This window comes from Macrobrachium rosenbergii, chromosome 3 (assembly GCF_040412425.1).
Source record: "Macrobrachium rosenbergii isolate ZJJX-2024 chromosome 3, ASM4041242v1, whole genome shotgun sequence".
NCBI classification, from domain to species: Eukaryota; Metazoa; Arthropoda; class Malacostraca; order Decapoda; family Palaemonidae; genus Macrobrachium; species Macrobrachium rosenbergii.
Window position 1 is genome coordinate 43,603,977 of NC_089743.1, and position 20,000 is coordinate 43,623,976.

The window sequence follows — 20,000 nt, forward strand, 5'->3', positions numbered from 1 at the left end:
CACTCTGGAATAAATGTAGAATTCATCATTAATATACAGCAGTAATAATAAGTTATAGAAAGTATAATTCAGCTGGTTATACAAAGGGCGTCTGTCAACCTGAACGATTGCTAACCAGATATATACACACTTACAGAATGAGATACGTGATACGTATACAGTATGTATTTGTGTATATATATATATATATATGTGTGTGTGTAAACATATGTAAATATACATATACAGCAGCAGCAAGCAAGCGCGAGCACAAACACATTTACATATGTGTGCATACAATTAAAGCAAAGCTAAACGAACTATGGTCTGTTTCAAACAGTTGCGAATGACGGTGGTCTGAAGCAGGACTTTCATTCTGAAGATCTGGTTTTACGTGATATTGATCTCCAGCCATAAAAAAAAAAATTATAGACTTCATAGCTAATTTTTCCAATTAGTTTATTGAAGGGATGTTCAAATCATCTCTTAAAAATTTACTTTACCAGATATGCTCAAAGAGCTTTGGACGAATCGTTCAGTTTGATATATCTTGAAGATAATTCTTAGAGTACGTCAAAGCCACCATTTCTACCTCTCTATGGAATGTGTACCCACGAGCTAATGATGACCACCTTCGGATTGGCCGTTCGGTTGAAGACTGGAAATTACACTTTCCAGAGGTCTGGAATTTTTTTGTTCTGATTAAGCGGGAAGCCACCAATCTGCCCGTCCAAATCACTCGGGACAAAGACTAATGGTTTCGTATTAAGTAACGCCATTAAAGACTATAAACTAGCATTACAAGCGATCTAAATTTTCAATTTTCATCTAGGTAAAAGCAATTTCTCAAAGACGTGTAAATATGCTGTTCGGCAAGTTTTCCACAAATCAACATTTATTCTAAATCTCAAATCAATAGTGAAATCTTTTGTGACTCGGTAATTTTATCACTGACGGAATTAGTCTGCTAATGGTTTTCTCCACAGGGTGACATAGTCATAAGACCTTTGAGAAAGATAGACTTTCCTTCAGCTTAGTGGAGCTGTATTTCATTCCGCTTTTCAAAACAAAACAAAAAATTAAAAATCTAAATAAATTTCCCGATTGCATTCCACAAATCTATTGCTAATAAGGAAGAGTGAGGATGTCTTGGTCTTTAGACCAAGCTGATATAAACGTTGAAAATCTTACACTGCTCATTTAATATCTCACCAATATTAAAGAGAGAGAGAGAGAGAGAGAGAGAGAGAGAGAGAGAGAGAGAGAGAGAGAGAGAGAGAAATGACTTGTAAATCTGTGCGAATCTCTCGAAACGAAAGCCGCGGCCGAAAAAAAAATCCGCAAACAAACGGGCGCAGAGAGAGAGAGAGAGAGAGAGAGAGAGAGAGAGAGAGAGAGAGCTGTGCATCGAGAAGGCAGGTCGCAAATATGGAATCCATTTATCAAAAGCTTTGTTGTGTGACGGCTCGCTTGATAAGGCCGGTGAGTAATGGTTCCTCGTATTCTTTTTATATGAGAATTCGTTTTCTGGTATGCAAGAATCTCTCTTCACGTTTGGGCATATAGACGCCACCTGGGAAATTTTGATTACGTATGTTACGAGCTTCTATGTCTGTACTATGGTGATAAAAATGCGTGTATTTTATTGAAGGGCCCATGTATTATTATTATTATTATTATTATTATTATTATTATTATTATTATTATTATTATTATTATTAATTGCATGCCTTTGATGTAGCTATCACCTTCAACACCAAATTTTAAAAAAGGGTCTACAACCTATATTATTATTATTATTATTATTATTATTATTATTATTATTATTATTATTATTATTATTATTATTATTATTATTATTATTATTATTATTATTATTCAGCAGATGAAACCTATTCATATGGAACAAGCCCACAGGGGCCATTGACTTGAAATTCAAGCTGCCAATAAATATGATGTTCATTTGAAAGAAGTAACAGAAGATACTAGGAAATACAGAAAGAAGGGATCACTCATGACAAAAGAAAAAAGAAATTTGTATAGTTACAAAGAAAGCACTAAAACTACAAAAGTTTAATAATGGACCACATTTCGTGGGTATACTGTAGTACCCTTACTTTTCGTAGTTTAGTGATACAGAACTGGGATCTCATCTCCAAGACCCGTGGTTCGATCCCAACTTGCCACCCACCAGCAGTCCAAGCTTGGGTCAAGAAAAGAATTAGGGCTATAGTACATTCACATCAGGCGTGCCTAGCGCCGTCCCTTACGACGCTCCTGACTGGCTAGTGGTCAGCCAATCGCAGCGCTGGAAAATGGCCAGTCTGCAGTCTCTCTCAAGGCTCCGGAGAGTGAACATCTCCGCTCCAACACCTGAGGAACATGTCTTTCAAAAGTTATAACTTTCATTACACCTCAGTTTTACCCAAAGAATAGTAGTGTTCCCCAATTTCATCACTAAACATGTCAAGCCAATGGTTGAAGGATTATAATGATATATGAACCATTTACTTCAATAAACTTAATGGTAAGATATTTGGTAGTGAAATTTTTAAAGATTAAATGTATTCTTTCATACCTTACATGGCATCGCAGTGCATTCATCATTTATCGTCTTGTGTCTCATAAAAATTCGTAGCTTAAATGTCATGGATGGCAATGCTACCTAAAAAGTATAGGTAGGGCTATCAATCAATATGAAAATAACAAGCAAGCGATTAAGAATATTAAAATGTGCGGGGATGCACGCAGACTATAGCCTATCCTGGGCAACCAGCCAGCTCTTTACACATTCCTTACTTCTAGAGGAATCTCTTGCTTTCGCTTGTTGTTATTTGGGGCCATACTTGAATGACGCTTCTATGTCAGATCTTGCATTCTAGTTCAATAAACGAGCCTAGGATTATGTAATGACTCGTCTATGGCCGTCTGCAATCGGCTACACTACTAATATTGTGAACCTCCTCGCCCCCCTGCAAAAAAAAGTTACAAACACATACCATACTTTTCTATGTATCTACATATGTATGTAGTCTATAATTACTCATTTTAATTGTTTTCCGTATCGCGGCCCCTGATAGGGCGCTACCGTAGGCCTACTGTCAAATGCAGCTGGTCGTACCCGTGTAGAGAAGTTACCTCTTTATTCGGACCGCCATAGACGAGTCATTACATAATCCTAGGCTCGTTAAATGAACTAGAATGCAAGATCTGACATAGAAGCGTCATTCAAGTATGGCCCCAAATAACAACAAGCGAAAGCAAGAGATTCCTCTAGAAGTAAGGAATGTGTAAAGAGCTGGCTGGTTGCCCAGGATAGGCTATAGTCTGCGTGCATCCCCGCACATTTTAATATTCTTAATCGCTTGCTTGTTATTCTCATATTGATTGATAGCCCTACCTATACTTTTTAGGTAGCATTGCCATCCATGACATTTAAGCTATGATATTTTATGAGACACAAGACGATAAATGATGAATGCACTGCGATGCCATGTAAGGAATGAAAGAATACGTTTTATCTTTAAAAACTTCTTGTTTATTTCACTACCAAATATCTTACCATTAAGTTTATTGAAGTAAATAGTTCATATATCATTATAATCCTTCAACCATTGGCTTGACATGTTTAGTGATGAAATTGGGAGACACTACTATTCTTTGGGTAAAACTGAGGTGTAATGAAAGTTATAACTTTTGAAAGACATGTTCCTCAGGTGTCAGAGCGGAGATGTTGACTCTCCAGAGCTTTGAGAGAGACTGCAGACTGGCCATTTTCCAGCGCTGTGATTGGCTGACCACTAGCCAATCAGGAGCGTCGTAAGGGTCAGCGCTAGGCACCAAATGCACGGCTGATGTGAATGTACTATAGCAACTGCATTCCCAGGGACTTGCTGAGACCTGAAAGACTAGCCTTGTGGCGCCATCCCCTGTCCCTTGAAGAAAAAAAGTCGTATGGGGAAAAATTGTTTGATATATATATATATATATATATATATATATATATATATATATATATATATATATATATATAAATATATATATATATATATATATATATATATATATATATATATATATATATATATATATATATATATATAATATATATATATATATAAATAATATATATATATATATATACATATATATATATATTTATACGATTATATGAATATATATATTATATATATATATATATATATATATATATATATATATATAAATATATATATATATATATATATATATATATATATATATATATATATATATATATATATATATATATATATATATATATATATATATATATATATATATCATCAGGAGGTTAAGCTACGTCAGCAGTTTTAATCTTAATCTTTTCAAATCAAACAAAAATGAAAGGACTGTAGGGGGTTATGGTCAAAAGGACCTCAAAATCTTCGGTTAGAAGCGTTGTTAAAGTCATTAGGACTTCCGAATTAATTCTTGAGAAACAAATATGGATCATGGATCATACGTACATCCCTTCATCCTTCGTGGCGAAATACGGAAGGGCGAGATTTATAGTATATCAAGCGTTGTGAGTAATGTTTGTTGTTACTATAGCATCCAAAAGCGCCCTTTATATGGATTCAAGTCTTTTCCCTTTATATAACCACACGCATTTGGCTTTCTAGTTCGAGTCTCTCTCTCTCTCTCTCTCTCTCTCTCTCTCTCTCTCTCTCTCTCTCTCTCTCTCTCTCACCTTCATATGGATTCAAGACTTTTCCATTTATGTAACCTTCGCATACATTTGACCTTCTAGTCCAAGACTCTCTCTCTCTCTCTCTCTCTCTCTCTCTCTCTCTCTCTCTCTCTCTCTCTCTCTCTCTCTCCTTTTCCGAAGGTCAAGTGTGCGATTCCATCCCAGATAAACACTTGAGAGAATGACCAAGCAACTATCACCGATAACATCATCGTCAGCCGCGGATATACTGTAAAGGTCAAATATTGGAAGATATGCGTGAGAGTATAGTTCTGTTACTTGGCGTGACGTGAGACCTCGCATTTAGATCGGGATTTCTTAATAAGAATAACACGAATGTATGTATATGTATGAACATATGTATGTATGCATATTAGATATGAGAGTATGGAGAGATCTGAGTCATTATTATTATTATTATTATTATTATTATTATTATTATTATTATTATTATTATTATTATTATTCAGAATATGAACCCTATTCATATGGAACAAGCCCACCACGGGTCACTGACTCGAATTTCAAGTTTCCAAAGAATTTGAAAAAAAGTAACAGAAGGTGACGGGAAATACAGAAAGAAGAAATCAATGATTAAAGAACGTAAATTAACAAAATAAATAAATAGTTAAAAATGCAAGCAAATTATTAAAATACAGGGAGAACCGCTTTAGGGTAATAATGCATTTCACCTTCGCTTGAACCTTTGAGGTTCAAAAGGAAATTAATAATGATTCGTACTTCTTATGTAAATGAAGTAAAGTTACTAAGTCGATATACCAGCCAGTTAAGGAGACAATAATGTCTAGCGTATGACCAGGGGTAAACCAAGAAAAAATTGTAAATATCGAGATTTCAGTAGTTACAGAACAGCTAATGCAACATAAAGCACAAAGCTATTGCTGAAATACCTAACAATTCAATTAATTACAAAGTACTCATAGTAGCATGAGTCTTGAAATGGAGAAACAAATCCACAGTTATGTATATGTACATATATTTAAAGATAAATCTGTACAGAGAGCTTTCGGGAATCTGTTCGAAAAGCCCTCTGTAAAGATTTATCTTCAAATATATGCACATACACATAACTGTGGATTTATTTCTCCAGTTCAGTTCATTTAAATATTACCTTACAATAACATGCAGAAACTTTAGAGAGGGCACAATATTAGCCTATAACTGATGTAGGCTTCACAGACTTTGCAGATCTCTTCTGTAAATATTTAATGCATCTAATAATCATGCAGAAGCTTCAACTTTCTTAATATGGGTTTCCAGCACAAGTTCAGAAAATACTATGAACTGTTAACTGCTCCTTGCTAACAATACTGGCAATTACACAAGCAGATCCATCAACCTAGTACTATGACTTCTATGGCTAAAACATTTGTTTCAACAGAAGCTTTTTAACCTTTCTGTTCAACATGCATGACATTTTGCAAGAATCCGAATGAAAGGAAACAAAAGTTGAAGTTGTTGAGATGAACTTTTTGTGTAGTAAATTTGAAGTGACACTGAATGTGAAAGGATGGATTACAATATCTTAAATGATTCGGTCTTGTGGGAAGAATCAATGATGGTAGGCTACTGAGGAGACTGTAATTTAGATGTGTTACAGGGAAGGAGGAGAGTAAGACCTAGGGATAGACAGATGGTGTGAAAGAGGTATAGGAAAGGATGAAACCGAGAATGCATGACTGATCAGGGTGGATAGATCAATGTGCTAAATGGGTTCAGCGAGCAGCTGATGAGATTGCTGTTTCGGTGTATTCAGCGGTCCTTGTTAACCGAACAGGATCCTCGTCATTTTTCAATCGTTTCACTTGAAAAGATTGCTTACTTAATTTTCAAAGATGCTCTTTTCACGTATAATTATAGTCTCTCTCTCTCTCTCTCTCTCTCTCTCTCTCTCTCTCTCTCTCTGCTTGTCTTAAAGCAATGGTAAAATTGCATCAACGAGACACTCTCTCAATATCAGTGTAATGTTTTCTATGATTCAAAGAAATTCCGTTTTCTCTTAAACTAAGCCAAAAGGTTCTATGGTAAACTATTACATACACGTTGTTGGCCTTCCCTGTGAATCACGACAAAAAAATAGTTATTGCAACATACGTTTAATTCGCTAAATATGCTGGAAAAAATATATGAACCTATACATGCATATAACTTATTACATGACTGCTCATGTGAAACATGCTATCTAAGCGCTATGCCTGATATTAAAGCAATTATAAACTTTGGGAAGGGCATTTTAAATGCTTCAACTCAAGTGCCATAGTATACTGTACATATATAATGTGAGGTATGTTAAAACCTGTCTTTTCAACTGTGGAACTTTTCATTCTATTAATGTACTATTAACGTCGTAGGTTAAATGATATAATGAGATGATTAACCCCCTTTTCGTCCAATTATTCTCAAACTTGATTTGGCAATGATATCAAGCTCTGCTTGAACCAAGGTAGTCACATGAATGCGAAATAACAGTAGATGAAGCGTTATCACACAACTGATTCCTTTCATTATCACTTGACCTCGTGCCACAGGTAAAATGCACAACCAGCCATACTAAAATGGCCACATTTCTTTCCCAGGGTGGTGGGGAGGGTGGTGGGGAGGGGGGGAGGGGGGGAGTTAGCTGTGTTTGCTTGATGGTTAACAGCTAATTTACCATAGCCTATGTTTAAACAGGTGCAGGCAGGAGCAGGCTCAAACCTGAATTTAAAATGCGTTGATTCTAATGAGAGCACTCGCATAGACAGCTGGAAGCGCTGGCAGATTTAAGTTGAAATCGTCAATTACCTCATTAAAATACGATTGCCAACCAATCGTAAATACCATCATATGATTGCTATTTATGTACGAGATCATCTGACGGTGTTTCATGGCCTGTGACAGCGCAGAGGCTGGCAATACTGATTTAGTAGACTCAATAATCAATAATTAGTCACTAGGCCTAGCTCTTTCACTTGAAACAATTGTCTGTGAGTAGGTCAATAGCATTCTACGCTACAATTATAGAAATAAAAAATGCGAAACATTATTAAGTACAAGTATTTCCTAAAAGTTATAAATCAGGGGACAACGTATGATACTGTTTTGCCATACACGTTAATGGCTCGCATGCAAGCAGCTTCTACCAGCAACTGCTGACTACTTGAACACCCTTCGGCTTCTGACACCATGAACTGGCGTACTAAACCGGCTAATAAAGGTAGAATATGCTACACAATGTATGTTAATCAAGAGTATATGATACAGCGGTGAATACCTTGGACACCCCTTCTTCCGTAGCCATTTTTCTTCCCGTACGAAGATGCTTGTACTAGCGGTTCAGAGCTATGCATGAACGAACCTCGTTTATAAAGTCAGAGTTATCGACATTACAGTGGCTACTTTTATTCATCCATCCTCTACCCTTTCTCTTTTATCCGGCCTTCCCCCTCACTTTCTTTTTTGTTGGGGGGGGGGGTGTCTCCATTAGATGAGACGTTCACACGACACCTAAGTTAGTGCAGCCTTTATCTGCCTAGACCAAGAGCTCAACCCATCTAAACTTCAATCATCATTTGGCCCTTTAGCTACACCAACTGCACCATGCTTTTAATGTTTTATCACTGAACGTAATTATCGCCGATTATATAAATAATAATAATAAATGGAAAGAATAGTTATATATAAGGGCGCCGTTATATGAGATTTTCACGGCACGTGTGCTAGACCTAGTGGTTGGCTCTTCAGCTTCAACATGCTACTGATATTTTATCGCTGAACTTAATTCTCGACCTCCCGATAATATATAGCAATAATTGGAAAGAATATCTGCATATAAAAAAAAATATAGCACCTACCAATGGCTAAGGGTTTTTCAAGAGGTCTGGAAACCGGTTGAATGCTTTGGGTGCAGCTGCTTTGGCCTAGGTCGACTTGCACGTAAACAGGATCATTTAAGAGTGAAATTTTAGCATTCTTCGTCCACTTACATTTCTTCTTAACTCCCATCGGCCTTTCCATTCTTGTAACTTCATATTAGATATAAATCTTATTATAAAACGTAACACTATTTCAAGAACACTGACGAGACCTCCCGCCACGGCTGTGGATTGGGTCATCCTGGATGGTCGGTAACAAATCGTTGAATTAAGTAACTAAATCAGTTTCTGATTTATTCTTAAAATTATCTGTATCAATATTCACATAGACTTAGTTTTGAGTATATAAACCTTATATATTAAAGATTTAAAATAATATGTTTTAATTTATCTGTAACAAAATGTTTAAATGAAAACTATAGATTTATATTTGACAATGATACTAGGGGAAACCGTTGTAGAAGAGTGTCAACCCCGTTCATGACATGACGTCCAGTATAGATCACCATTTACTGTTATGGTTTACCGGGGTTTCTAGAGCCTTTTAAAATTTCTAATTTCAGTGCAATTTCATATCCGTAATTGGTTTATTCACTCTTCCATTTCTTGATTACCATTAATTCTTGGAAACTGTACTTTAAACGATAAAGCATTCTAAGAAATCAAGCGTATGTCGCCAATTTGATGCTCGCAAACGGATACACACACGCATCCACACGCACACACACACACACACACACACACACACACATATATATATATATATATATATATATATATATATATATATATATATATATATATATATATATGTATATCATAAGTATAATACAAAAATGTTTAATATCCAATTCACGCTGCTTTGGGAATATCCCCGATGGGGAATTATCACCGAAGGGGAATTATAAGTGATAAATGGATCGGAGGCTCAGAGGGCAGACCATCGACTGGAGTCGTTTGAGGGTAACTGTGTCGAGGGATCGAGACCCGGCAGTACCGATCCATTTATCACTTCGATGATAATTCCCCATCGGGGATATTCCCGAAGTAGCGTGAATTGTATATTAAACGGCATTTGTAGCTTCATGATTTTATATAAATCACGGTGTGATAAAAATTTCATATATATAATATGTATATATATATATATATATATATATATATATATATATATATATATATATATATATATATATATAAATATATATATATATATATATATATATATATATATATATATATATATATATATATATATAGTGTATATGTGTGTGTGTACTGACGAACTTTATAAATAAGCCATTAAATTATACGTCATGCTGTGAACCAAATGTTCATATTAACATCAGAATACGTATTTTTTTATGGTAAAATGTATGAAATAGTTCACTCTTAACATAAGGTACGCAATTGCTTTCCGAAGTAAAATCAACCCTTATCAAAGAAATGTACAATATATATATGGTATTGTGCTGAAGTATTCCCAGCAACGCTTAGTTGAAGGGTAGGCGAATGGCTACCTTCACCTGACGGGGATGTATTTTATAGAGAATATCCATTTCTTGCCGTATCAGAATTCTAAATTATATTTGCATTATTGCAATCATAAAGTAGACTTTACATGATCTTTTAAATTACCAAGATGTTTCCTCACACTTTCACGCGTTCTTCCAGTCTTGAATTCGTGGGAAGAGGGGAGTAATTGCCAACGTAGTATTAGGCCTATAATCACCATGAACTGGTCTGCTAGTCCTGTAAATAAACGGTAACATTTGTTCGTGAATATATTGACTACTCAGATTAAGTGTTATGCATTTATAAGAAGCACGAATACCCTTTGATGTAACAGTATGAAAGACAACGCTGAGATGTAACGAACTGGATAAAACGGTTAATTCAGTCACATCGTTTGATGAAAGTGAGTGAGCGTTTACCGAGGTATTGCAAACTACCAGTTCTAAATACCTGTTTGAACTTTTGTTACGTTATTTTACTGAAAAAAGAAGTTCGGATAAAGGCTGATATACATTATAACATCACGTCACCGACACATCACGTCACGTCAAAGCACGTGAGAGTTTCTTCGATGTAATCAAACGGACGTGTTCACAACATAACGCCACGTCACCATCAAGCACACGGCATCCACCGTCATATCACACGTTTTCTTGAAAATAATATTTGGCATGACGTGACGGTGCTTATGCAAGTTTCTAAACGCTAAATCTGTGAATCGTTGAGGTTGGGCACGAACTGAACGGGATTGCAATGGATAGTGTGAATACAAGGCACGGCTGATGGGACGGTGACGTGACTTGATGTGTCATTGACGTGATGGTATAATGTGAATCAGCCTTAATACGTCTCTCTAGATTATATGAATGTTGCTCATTGTAACTTGAAAATACGATAATTGAAGACTGACAGATGACAACTGAGAATTTTGCGCAAATTAGTGGAGTTGTGTGAGGGAACCAGCTAGGTGACAAAATCATTGCATAATTATTATATATTAAAATAATTATTGCATAATTATTATATATATATATAATAATTGCAAAATTATTATATATTAAAAGACATTTTTTGGGGTTAGCCCAAATAGATATGGGTCTGATTTTATAATGTAATTGTTTTGTCCTATTTGTTTTTATTATTATTATTATTCTTTACTTCCATATTACTTTCTCCGTTGAAAGCTTGGATAATAATAATAATAATAATAATAATAATAATAATAATAATAATAATAATAATAATAATAATAATGATAATAATAATAATAATAGAAATTGGTTATCTATTCGTTCATAGACTGCACTTTTCTCATAAAGTTTCACTCATTCTCTTTTGGCTATGTTCAGGAGCTCCCTTGTAAGTTGAATATTATTTTGAAGTTGTAAAGAAAAATACTTTTGATCTGCAGAAAAATCATCATTCATCATCAAGAGTTTAAATTACATTTAGTGGCAACAATTTCTACAAATTAGATGCAACGGTAATCAAGTTGGAATTAGTTTATATACTGCGTTATACGTAAACTGTTCCAATGGTATTATATCATTTTGAACTCTCAGTTCAACTTGTTCCCCTCAATGCAAGAATAAGCATAAAGAACGCCATTTTTCTTTCATTTTCAATCATTCCTTCAGAAGGTGATAAGATATATTCCACTGCTTTTGGAATAGAGGCCCACGTTTTCAGTTACTTCCTTTGGTGCATCGCCTGATTTCATTGCTTCTAACCGCCTATACTTCATCAATTCATCAGTCATCAACGTGGTACTTTTTATTAGTCTAACAGTAATTTCAGATTGTACTGTTAGTTAAAGTCTTATGGAACTGGAATTGGAATATAAGATTTAGGCCAAAGGCCTAGTGCTGGGACCTATGAGGTCATTCAGCGCTGAAAGGAAAATTGAGAGTAAAAAGGTTTAAAGGAGTAACAGGAGGGAAACCTCACAGTTGCACTATGAAACAATGTTAGGAGAGGGTGAAAAGTAAGATGGGAGAGAATATGAACAGAGGTACAGTAAAAGGAATGAAAGGGGTTGCAGCTACGGACCGAAGGGACGCTGCAAAGAACCTCAAGTAATACCTGCACCTCTTGAGGTACACTGACGGCACTATCCCCTACGGGGGTTAAGGCCCTTAAGAACCATACCACATAATAACACTCTGGAACAAAAGAGAAGGAAAAGTAAGAATTTGGTGGGATTTGACCTTGACCTTAAAGACTTGACCTACTTTTCAAAGGTGGAGTCATGAGGGGGATAACTAGGTAAACAGTGCTGAATATTGCCTGAAAAAATCTAATAATATTTATAAAATCGATATACATTATTCTCAATTAAACGACAAGAAGTATTTTTGTTAATGATTATTCTGATATTTGCATAGATATTTTTCATAAAGAGTAACCTTCTCTTTCATTTTAAAAACTTCATGAATAAAGTCATTACATAAATCATTTCTTATTCCTCCATATTTCTAATTATGGCACTCTCAGTAGCTATGAACTGCACAATGAAGATAAAAATGAAACAATTGTCATTTAAGCTTACTTCACATAATGAGAGTTGGTTTCAAAGTGGTACATGACACTGATTTTCTAGATTTAGGAAAAAGAAACATTTCTTGACATTTCTTGCAATTTAGGCCATTTCGCGACAGAAAACATATTTCTAAAACCACTTTGAGCTGGGTTTAAATGAAACACTAGTACCATAGTCACTGCTACTTGTACGCAAAAAGCTTCAGGTCCCTTTCGTAGGCTTTGCGCAAAGCATCGAGCTGCTCTTCGGAAAGCATCTCCTGGTAGTCGTCCCAGAGATCTCTGTTAGCGCCTATTGACGACCTAGACGCTCCGGAGGGCAAACGGACATCCTTGGGGGCTCCTATGCGTCTAAGGAATCTCTCCGAATCCTCTTGGAGGGTCTCGGCCTTGGCGATAACGTCGTACTCGACCGCGCAGGGATGACATATCGCTTCGTAGGGCTTCCAGAGATTATCGACCATCTTGTTGTTGCCGTTCCCCTTCGTCAGGAAACTGACGAAATCGGGCCAAGTTACGGTTGAGTTTGCGCTCGGAATCCGGTGGTGATGGTCATGGATGGTCGTGCGAATCGCCTTTCGGTGGTCGCTGTTGTCGCTCTGATTAGAGATTCTGGCTCTGTAAGTGGATAGTAGACGAAGAAACGGATGCTGGACGACGATGACCTTCGTGTAAGTCATGAGCTTCAGCCGTAGCGATGCTCTCTTGGAAGAAGAATGAATTACTAATTATAATAACTGACGTAGTGTTTTATCGAGTTGTATCTAGCAAACGGTTTATAAACGAAGTGATTATGCTTGTCAATTAAAAACCCATATATATATATATATATATATATATATATATATATATATATATATATATATATATATATATATATATATATATATTTTTTTTTTTTAGAGGAAACAGAATCATTATAGTACACAGACTTGCGGTATGCATGTGTACAGTAAATATTAAATGATATTTATGCTTGAAGATTTCCTTAAATATCCAGTGCTACGCTTGCTCATATAGATATAAAATACATGCCGAATTACGGATAAGGATGACTGTTCCAATGTCAGTCTTCCAAAATCTAGTATTCTAGAGTTACACACCTCTAGGCCTGGACCTAACTTTTCCCGTAGAGTTGACCTGAAAGATTTCAGTTCCTTCTTTAGTAATTGAAATAGGGTCTTTCCTAGATAGTGACCCCCCAGGGTTTTCGTTGGTCGTTATCTAGGACTAATATTTCTTGGATGTCATTATCTTTATGGTATTTACAGTCTTTTGTTTATGTTTTTATGGTAATTCCCAAGGGGCGTGTATTAAACACCGCAATGGTGGATACATACCGGGTTAAAACCCTTGTGGGGCGTCACTATCTAGGAAAGATCCTTAAAATAATTCCCCATTCCGTAATATCGTTTTTCTTTCTTTATTTTGAAAATATTTAAAGCAAGACTATTCACAACTCTTCTACTGAATGGACCCACCAAATTCGGCAAGTTATCACGAACAAAAGAGCCTAGTCATATGCAATTAGTTTAAACAGCAAAACCTCCTCAAGTTAATAAACAATTAAGGACTGGAGATAAGCAACACAAGATTTTAACAGCATATCATTATATTATTTATTATAATCATCATTTACCAATATAATACACAAACCTCTGTTTTCAAATAAGTATCATAAACCGGAATTAAGACTTACAGCTTTGGCTTCTTCTACCCATTTGCTCTTCCGCGAGTCTAGGGACTGGTAGGCACTGCTCAGACTCCTCCGAGTGGAGTTTCCTATCAGGGACTCCCACATACTTCCCCAAGAGTCTTGCGCTATCTGCGAGAGACAGAATTTCCCGTCTAGAACTGATGTTAACAATATCAACAGCAAAACAAAAAGAAAACAAGTAAAAAATGCTCCGAAATTTCTTCGGCGCAATTGAGTTTTCTATACAGCCGCTACATCACGGCCACCGAAAATAAATATATCTTTCGGTGGTCTCGGTATAATGCTGTATGAGCCGCTGCCCATGAAACTTTAACCACGGCCCGATGGTAGCCTTGCTTATATCATTGCCAGAAGCAAGATTATGGCTAACTTTAACCTTTAATAAAATAATAACTACTGAGGAAGCTAGAGGACTGCAATTTGGTATGTTTGATGATTGGAGGGTGGATGATCAACATACCAGTTTGCAGGCCCAAAGCCTTAAAAATTTTTAAGATCTGAGGGCGGACAGAAAATGTGCAAACAGAAAGCCGGCAAAATAGTTTTCTTTTACAGAAAACTAAAAATAAGCAAGTAAAGGAAACTAGCATTAGTACTAGAGCCAGACTGCATAACAAAGTTCTGGAAAAAGTTTATCAATTAATATTATTGGCGACAACGCAATAAAACGATTCATAAATATTATAACAATTATAATTCCTTTTGGGGGAAGTTATTCCCTGGGTATAGTGAATTCGATAGTAAACGATATTTGTGGTTAATATTCATAAATATAATAAGTCGCGTCTATAATTATATAATATATATATATATATATATATATATATATATATATATATATATGTATATAAATATATATATACTGTATATACATGTACATAAATTATATATATACATATATATGTACATACATACATATATATATATATATATATATATATATATATATATATATATATATATATATATATATATATATATATATATATATATATATGTGTGTGTGTGTATGTGTATGTGTGTGTGTTTGTGTATATATGTATATATATATATATATATATATATATATATATATATATAATATATATGTACAACTGAATCACGCAAATATGGAACGTGATGAATGTATAAATAAAGACAAAATCCACGGTTGATCCTAATCCTTTGTAAAACCTCTTAAATATTTAACCCTGTTTTGGCAGTTCTACCAATTCTTCAGTTGTGTTGGATTCCAGGTACATATTTTTTCCTTTGTAATCCCCATCTGTCATTTATATGAGCTTTCTTTGCAAACTTATTTTTATATTTCTTCAGTCTGCTAAGTAAAGGACGATAAGTCGAAAGGCCTTGCAGTATCCCATTGTTTCTCTTTCCTTCATGGATTTTGTCTTTATATATATATATATATATATATATATATATATATATATATATATATATATATATATATATATATATATATATATATATATATATATATATATATATATATATATATATATATATATATATATATATATATATATATATATAATATATATAGATAGATAGATAGATAGATAGATAGATATAGATATACATACATATAGACAGAGAAACACTGTTAAGAAGACAAAAACATATGAAATCCATATATGATACTGAACTAATGAATATACCTAAATTTAGCACACCCCCAGATAAGAGAATCAGTGATGAACTCTAAAGAAAATGTAGGCTCTGAAGAATATTTAAAAACAACAACAGACCTCTCTCTCTCTCTCTCTCTCTCACCTCAGGTATGTAGCAGTAAATGACCTCGTTGCGATCGTCCAGCAGGAGATGTCGAAAATGCAAAGCAGGAGAAAGCAGGAGCCTCTCCAGGAGATCCCTCTGGGACACTCGCAGGTCGTTGCAGGTCGTCATCAGGATCCGTTTCCGCAGCTCCTGTCTGTTGCCCCACTCCGTCCATCCGTCCTCGAAGGCGTCGTCGTCTGTGGACGGGTTCCAAGGGAAACAGATTTTTGTCTGTGGTGATTTGTCTCGAATTCCGCACGTCCGAGATATTACCATGGATGTGTGAACCGCGTGACCACATGTTCAGACATACCGACAGATTCTCTCTCTCTCTCTCTCTCTCTCTCTCTCTCTCTCTCTCTCTCTCTCTCTCTCTCTCTCTCACAACTCTATATGTGTGAGTGCGCAGACACAACGCGTATATATGTGTAGTGTATTTATATATATATATATATATATATATATATATATATATATATATATATATATATATATATATATAATATATATATATATATCTATATATACAGTACATACATATATATACACATATTTATATATATGATATTATAATATCAATCTATATATATACATATATATACATATAATTTGTTTTAGTGTTTATAAGTTAAATATACACAAGGATACTCACATATTTTAGTATGTTAAAGACACAAGGACTCACATATATATATATATATATATATATATATATATATATATATATATATATATATATATATATATATATATATATATATAATACATAAAAAAATTTTTTTCCTATATTTATGCATAAATTAAATCACCACAATTAAAACTCCAAACAATATAGAAAGAAGAATAACAAGTAAAGAAACAAACGCGAACTGGATAAGAAATAGGCCAGCCTCATTTGCAATTTACATGACAGTCAGTGGCATACATCTTAATACGTCATATGGAATGCCACCTTAATTCTTTATGGAAAACATAACCAGGCAACTGTATTGCTGGCGGAAAATTACGGGTAATTACGGTAAATGACTCGATTCCCGCTCATTAAACGGCATGATTACCTGTTGGGAGACTGTTGCCTGCATTTTTCCAGAACGCCTCAACATCCCTGAAATAATAATAATAATAATAATAATAATAATAATAATAATAATAATAATAATAATAATAATAATTTAATAATATCTCGGAAGAGGTTTCAAACAAACTCTATTAAACAGAATGACCATCCTTGAAATAATAATAATAATAATAATAATAATAATAATAATAATAATAATAATAATAATAATAATAATAATAATATATCGGAAGAAGACCTTCTTTCAAACAAAATCCACTAGACAGAATAAATATCCCCGAAATAATAATAACAATAATGATAATAATAACAATAATATCTCGGAAGAAGTTTCAAACATGCTCAATTAAGCAGAATGACCATCCTTGGATTAATAATAATAATAATAATAATAATAATAATAATAATAATAATGTAGACACAAGATTATAAAACACTGATAATTACGATCAACTCCAGACAATAACTGAAGAGAAAGCATTAGACAGAAGAGAGAGAGAGAGAGAGAGAGAGAGAGAGAGAGAGAGAGAGAGAGAGAGAGAGAGAGAGAGAGAGAGAGAGAGAAAGTTGCCTAGCTGAAAGTGACAAGATGAGAAATGGATTCTCATATACTCCAACGATTCGAACATTTTTGGACTTCAAGTAAGGAGAAAGAATTGTACGGAGAAAGTTTCACTTCAAACCGGTAAAAAAAAAAAAAAGTATTTCTAAAAGTATATTTTTCCCTTTCGAGTGAAAGGGCTCAACTTCCGTTAGTAAAAACTGACATCTGCAAAGAAAGTCTGGAATATGTATGGTAGCAAAAATGCAAGTGTCACTCTCTTGTACACCATAAGGATCTCTCTCTCTCTCTCTCTCTCTCTCTCTCTCCTTTCCTTAGAAATGGTTATCATTGCGGCTGGAAGGACCGAAGGATATATATATATATATATATAAAAAAATATATATATATATATATATATATATATATATATATATATATATATATATATATATATATATATATATATATATATATATATATATATGTATATATATATATATACATATATACATACATATATATACAGTATATATGTACATTAACATTCTACACACATATATACAGTATATATAAACATTATATATCTATATATATTATATATATATATATATATATATATATATATATATATAGAGAGAGAGAGAGAGAGAGAGAGAGAGAGAGAGAGAGAGAGAGAGAGAGAGAGAACTAACTAACACAAACCCACAACACGTCAAAACAACCGCACGCGCTGCGAAAAAGTTACCGTAAGCAACGCCAGAAAACATATTCAGGAAGCTAATTGGAGGGAGTGTTTAAACTTACCATGTGGCATACACCGACAGGCAGACGATCAGGGCCACGACCAACTTTGTTTTAAAATATTTCTTCAAATCCATCACGACAAAAGCAGCTTCACTTTCTTATAGTGATAATTCCATTTCTTTCCTGTTCGTCTGTATCTTGCTTATGTAGTTTATAGTAAGTTCCTTCATAATATACAAACTCCACTTATTTATTTACCTTCTCTTACTACTGACGAGAATATCTACATCATTTTTATTTTATTTTTCTTCTGTACAAACTTCACCAATATCTAATTTTTTTAGAATGTCGAAATAACAGTTTTTTTCTGTATTTATTTTGCAAACTTCATCAATATCCAGATTTTCTAGAATATCGAAATAATTTTTTTTATTTCTTTATTTTGCAAACTTCACTCGATATCTAGCTTTTTAGAAAATCGAAATAAAATGTTTTGCTTTATTTTGCAAACTTTACCAATTTCTAAGTTTTTAGAATATCGAAATAATTTTTTCTTTATTTATTTACTTAGCAAACTTCATCAGTATCTAATTTTTTAGAATATCGAAATAACAATGTTTTCTTTATTTTTTATTTGCAAATACTTCACCAATATCTAATTTTTCAGAATATCGAAATAACAATTTTTTTCTTTAGTTCTTTATTTTGCAAACTTCACCCAATATTTGATTTTTTTAGAATATCGGAATAATTCTTTCTTTATTTTGCAAACTTCTCCAATATCTAATTTGTTGTCATAGGTAGAGATATTACATACCTCTCCTGTAATTCACTCTAAATGACACGCCATTTTCGTATTTCGTAACTTCCGGCGGAGAACGGAGACGATAACACGTCCAAAGGAAAATGGAATTGTTTTCGGCTAAGAGAAAAACGGATACTAAAGGCAATTCTGAACGGACGTTTTTTTTATCTTGGTTTAGTAATGTGGCTATTTTTTAGAGAGAGAGAGAGAGAGAGAGAGAGAGAGAGAGAGAGAGAGAGAGAGAGAGAGAGAGAGAGAGAGAGAGAGATCTGTAAAAAAAAGATAGGGGAATTTTTATCTTTTGATTAAATGCTTTCTTATCACTTAATCTATTTTACTTTTGTTTTTATAATCACATCTTTAATATTTTAATATTTTGACATTGTTAATATTTTATTATCTTAACATTTTTAATATTTCTAATATTTTAATATTTCTAATATTCTAATATTTTTAATATTTCTAATATTTTAATGTTTCTAATATTTTTTTTATTTTAACATTTCAATATTTTAATACTTTTAATAGTCCCACTCTTTGCGAAGAATTGTCATTTCAGATATAATTTTTAGATTACCATCATAAAATATGGTAGCTTTCTAATCACTTAACGTGTCTAAAAAAAAAAAATTAATTTCTCTTTTGATTAAATGCTTTCGCATCACTTCATCGAATTTCATTTTGTCTTAATAATCAA

The 20,000-nt window shown here is 33.7% G+C and overlaps 2 protein-coding genes across 3 annotated transcripts in view; both read right to left on the reverse strand.

Moving 5' to 3' along the window:
- LOC136854726 (calcitonin gene-related peptide type 1 receptor-like) overlaps positions 1-8,830 on the reverse strand; it is a 1,171,018-nt gene extending 1,162,188 nt beyond the window's left edge. Inside the window, exons 1-2 of the mRNA XM_067131316.1 lie at positions 8,566-8,830; positions 1-4 (exon numbers count right to left, since the gene is read on the reverse strand). The exon at positions 1-4 is cut by the window's left edge and continues 92 nt beyond it. The gene's annotated coding sequence lies outside the window, so the exon portion shown is untranslated. The remainder of the gene's footprint in view (positions 5-8,565) is intronic.
- Positions 8,831-12,448: 3,618 nt separating this feature from the next.
- The window catches only part of LOC136828388 (carbohydrate sulfotransferase 12-like), a 24,597-nt gene continuing 17,045 nt past the window's right edge, over positions 12,449-20,000 (reverse strand). The window contains exons 1-5 of one of the 2 annotated variants that reach the window (XM_067086395.1): positions 18,559-18,759; positions 17,191-17,237; positions 16,130-16,329; positions 14,339-14,464; positions 12,732-13,343 (exon numbers count right to left, since the gene is read on the reverse strand). In XM_067086395.1, the coding sequence (XP_066942496.1) occupies positions 12,822-13,343; positions 14,339-14,464; positions 16,130-16,329; positions 17,191-17,237; positions 18,559-18,632 (969 nt within the window). In that variant the 5' untranslated portion in view covers positions 18,633-18,759 and the 3' untranslated portion in view covers positions 12,732-12,821. Of the gene's footprint in view, positions 13,344-14,338; positions 14,465-16,129; positions 16,330-17,190; positions 17,238-18,558; positions 18,760-20,000 lie in introns of those variants that run through there. The other variant, XM_067086407.1, reaches the window with a different exon arrangement.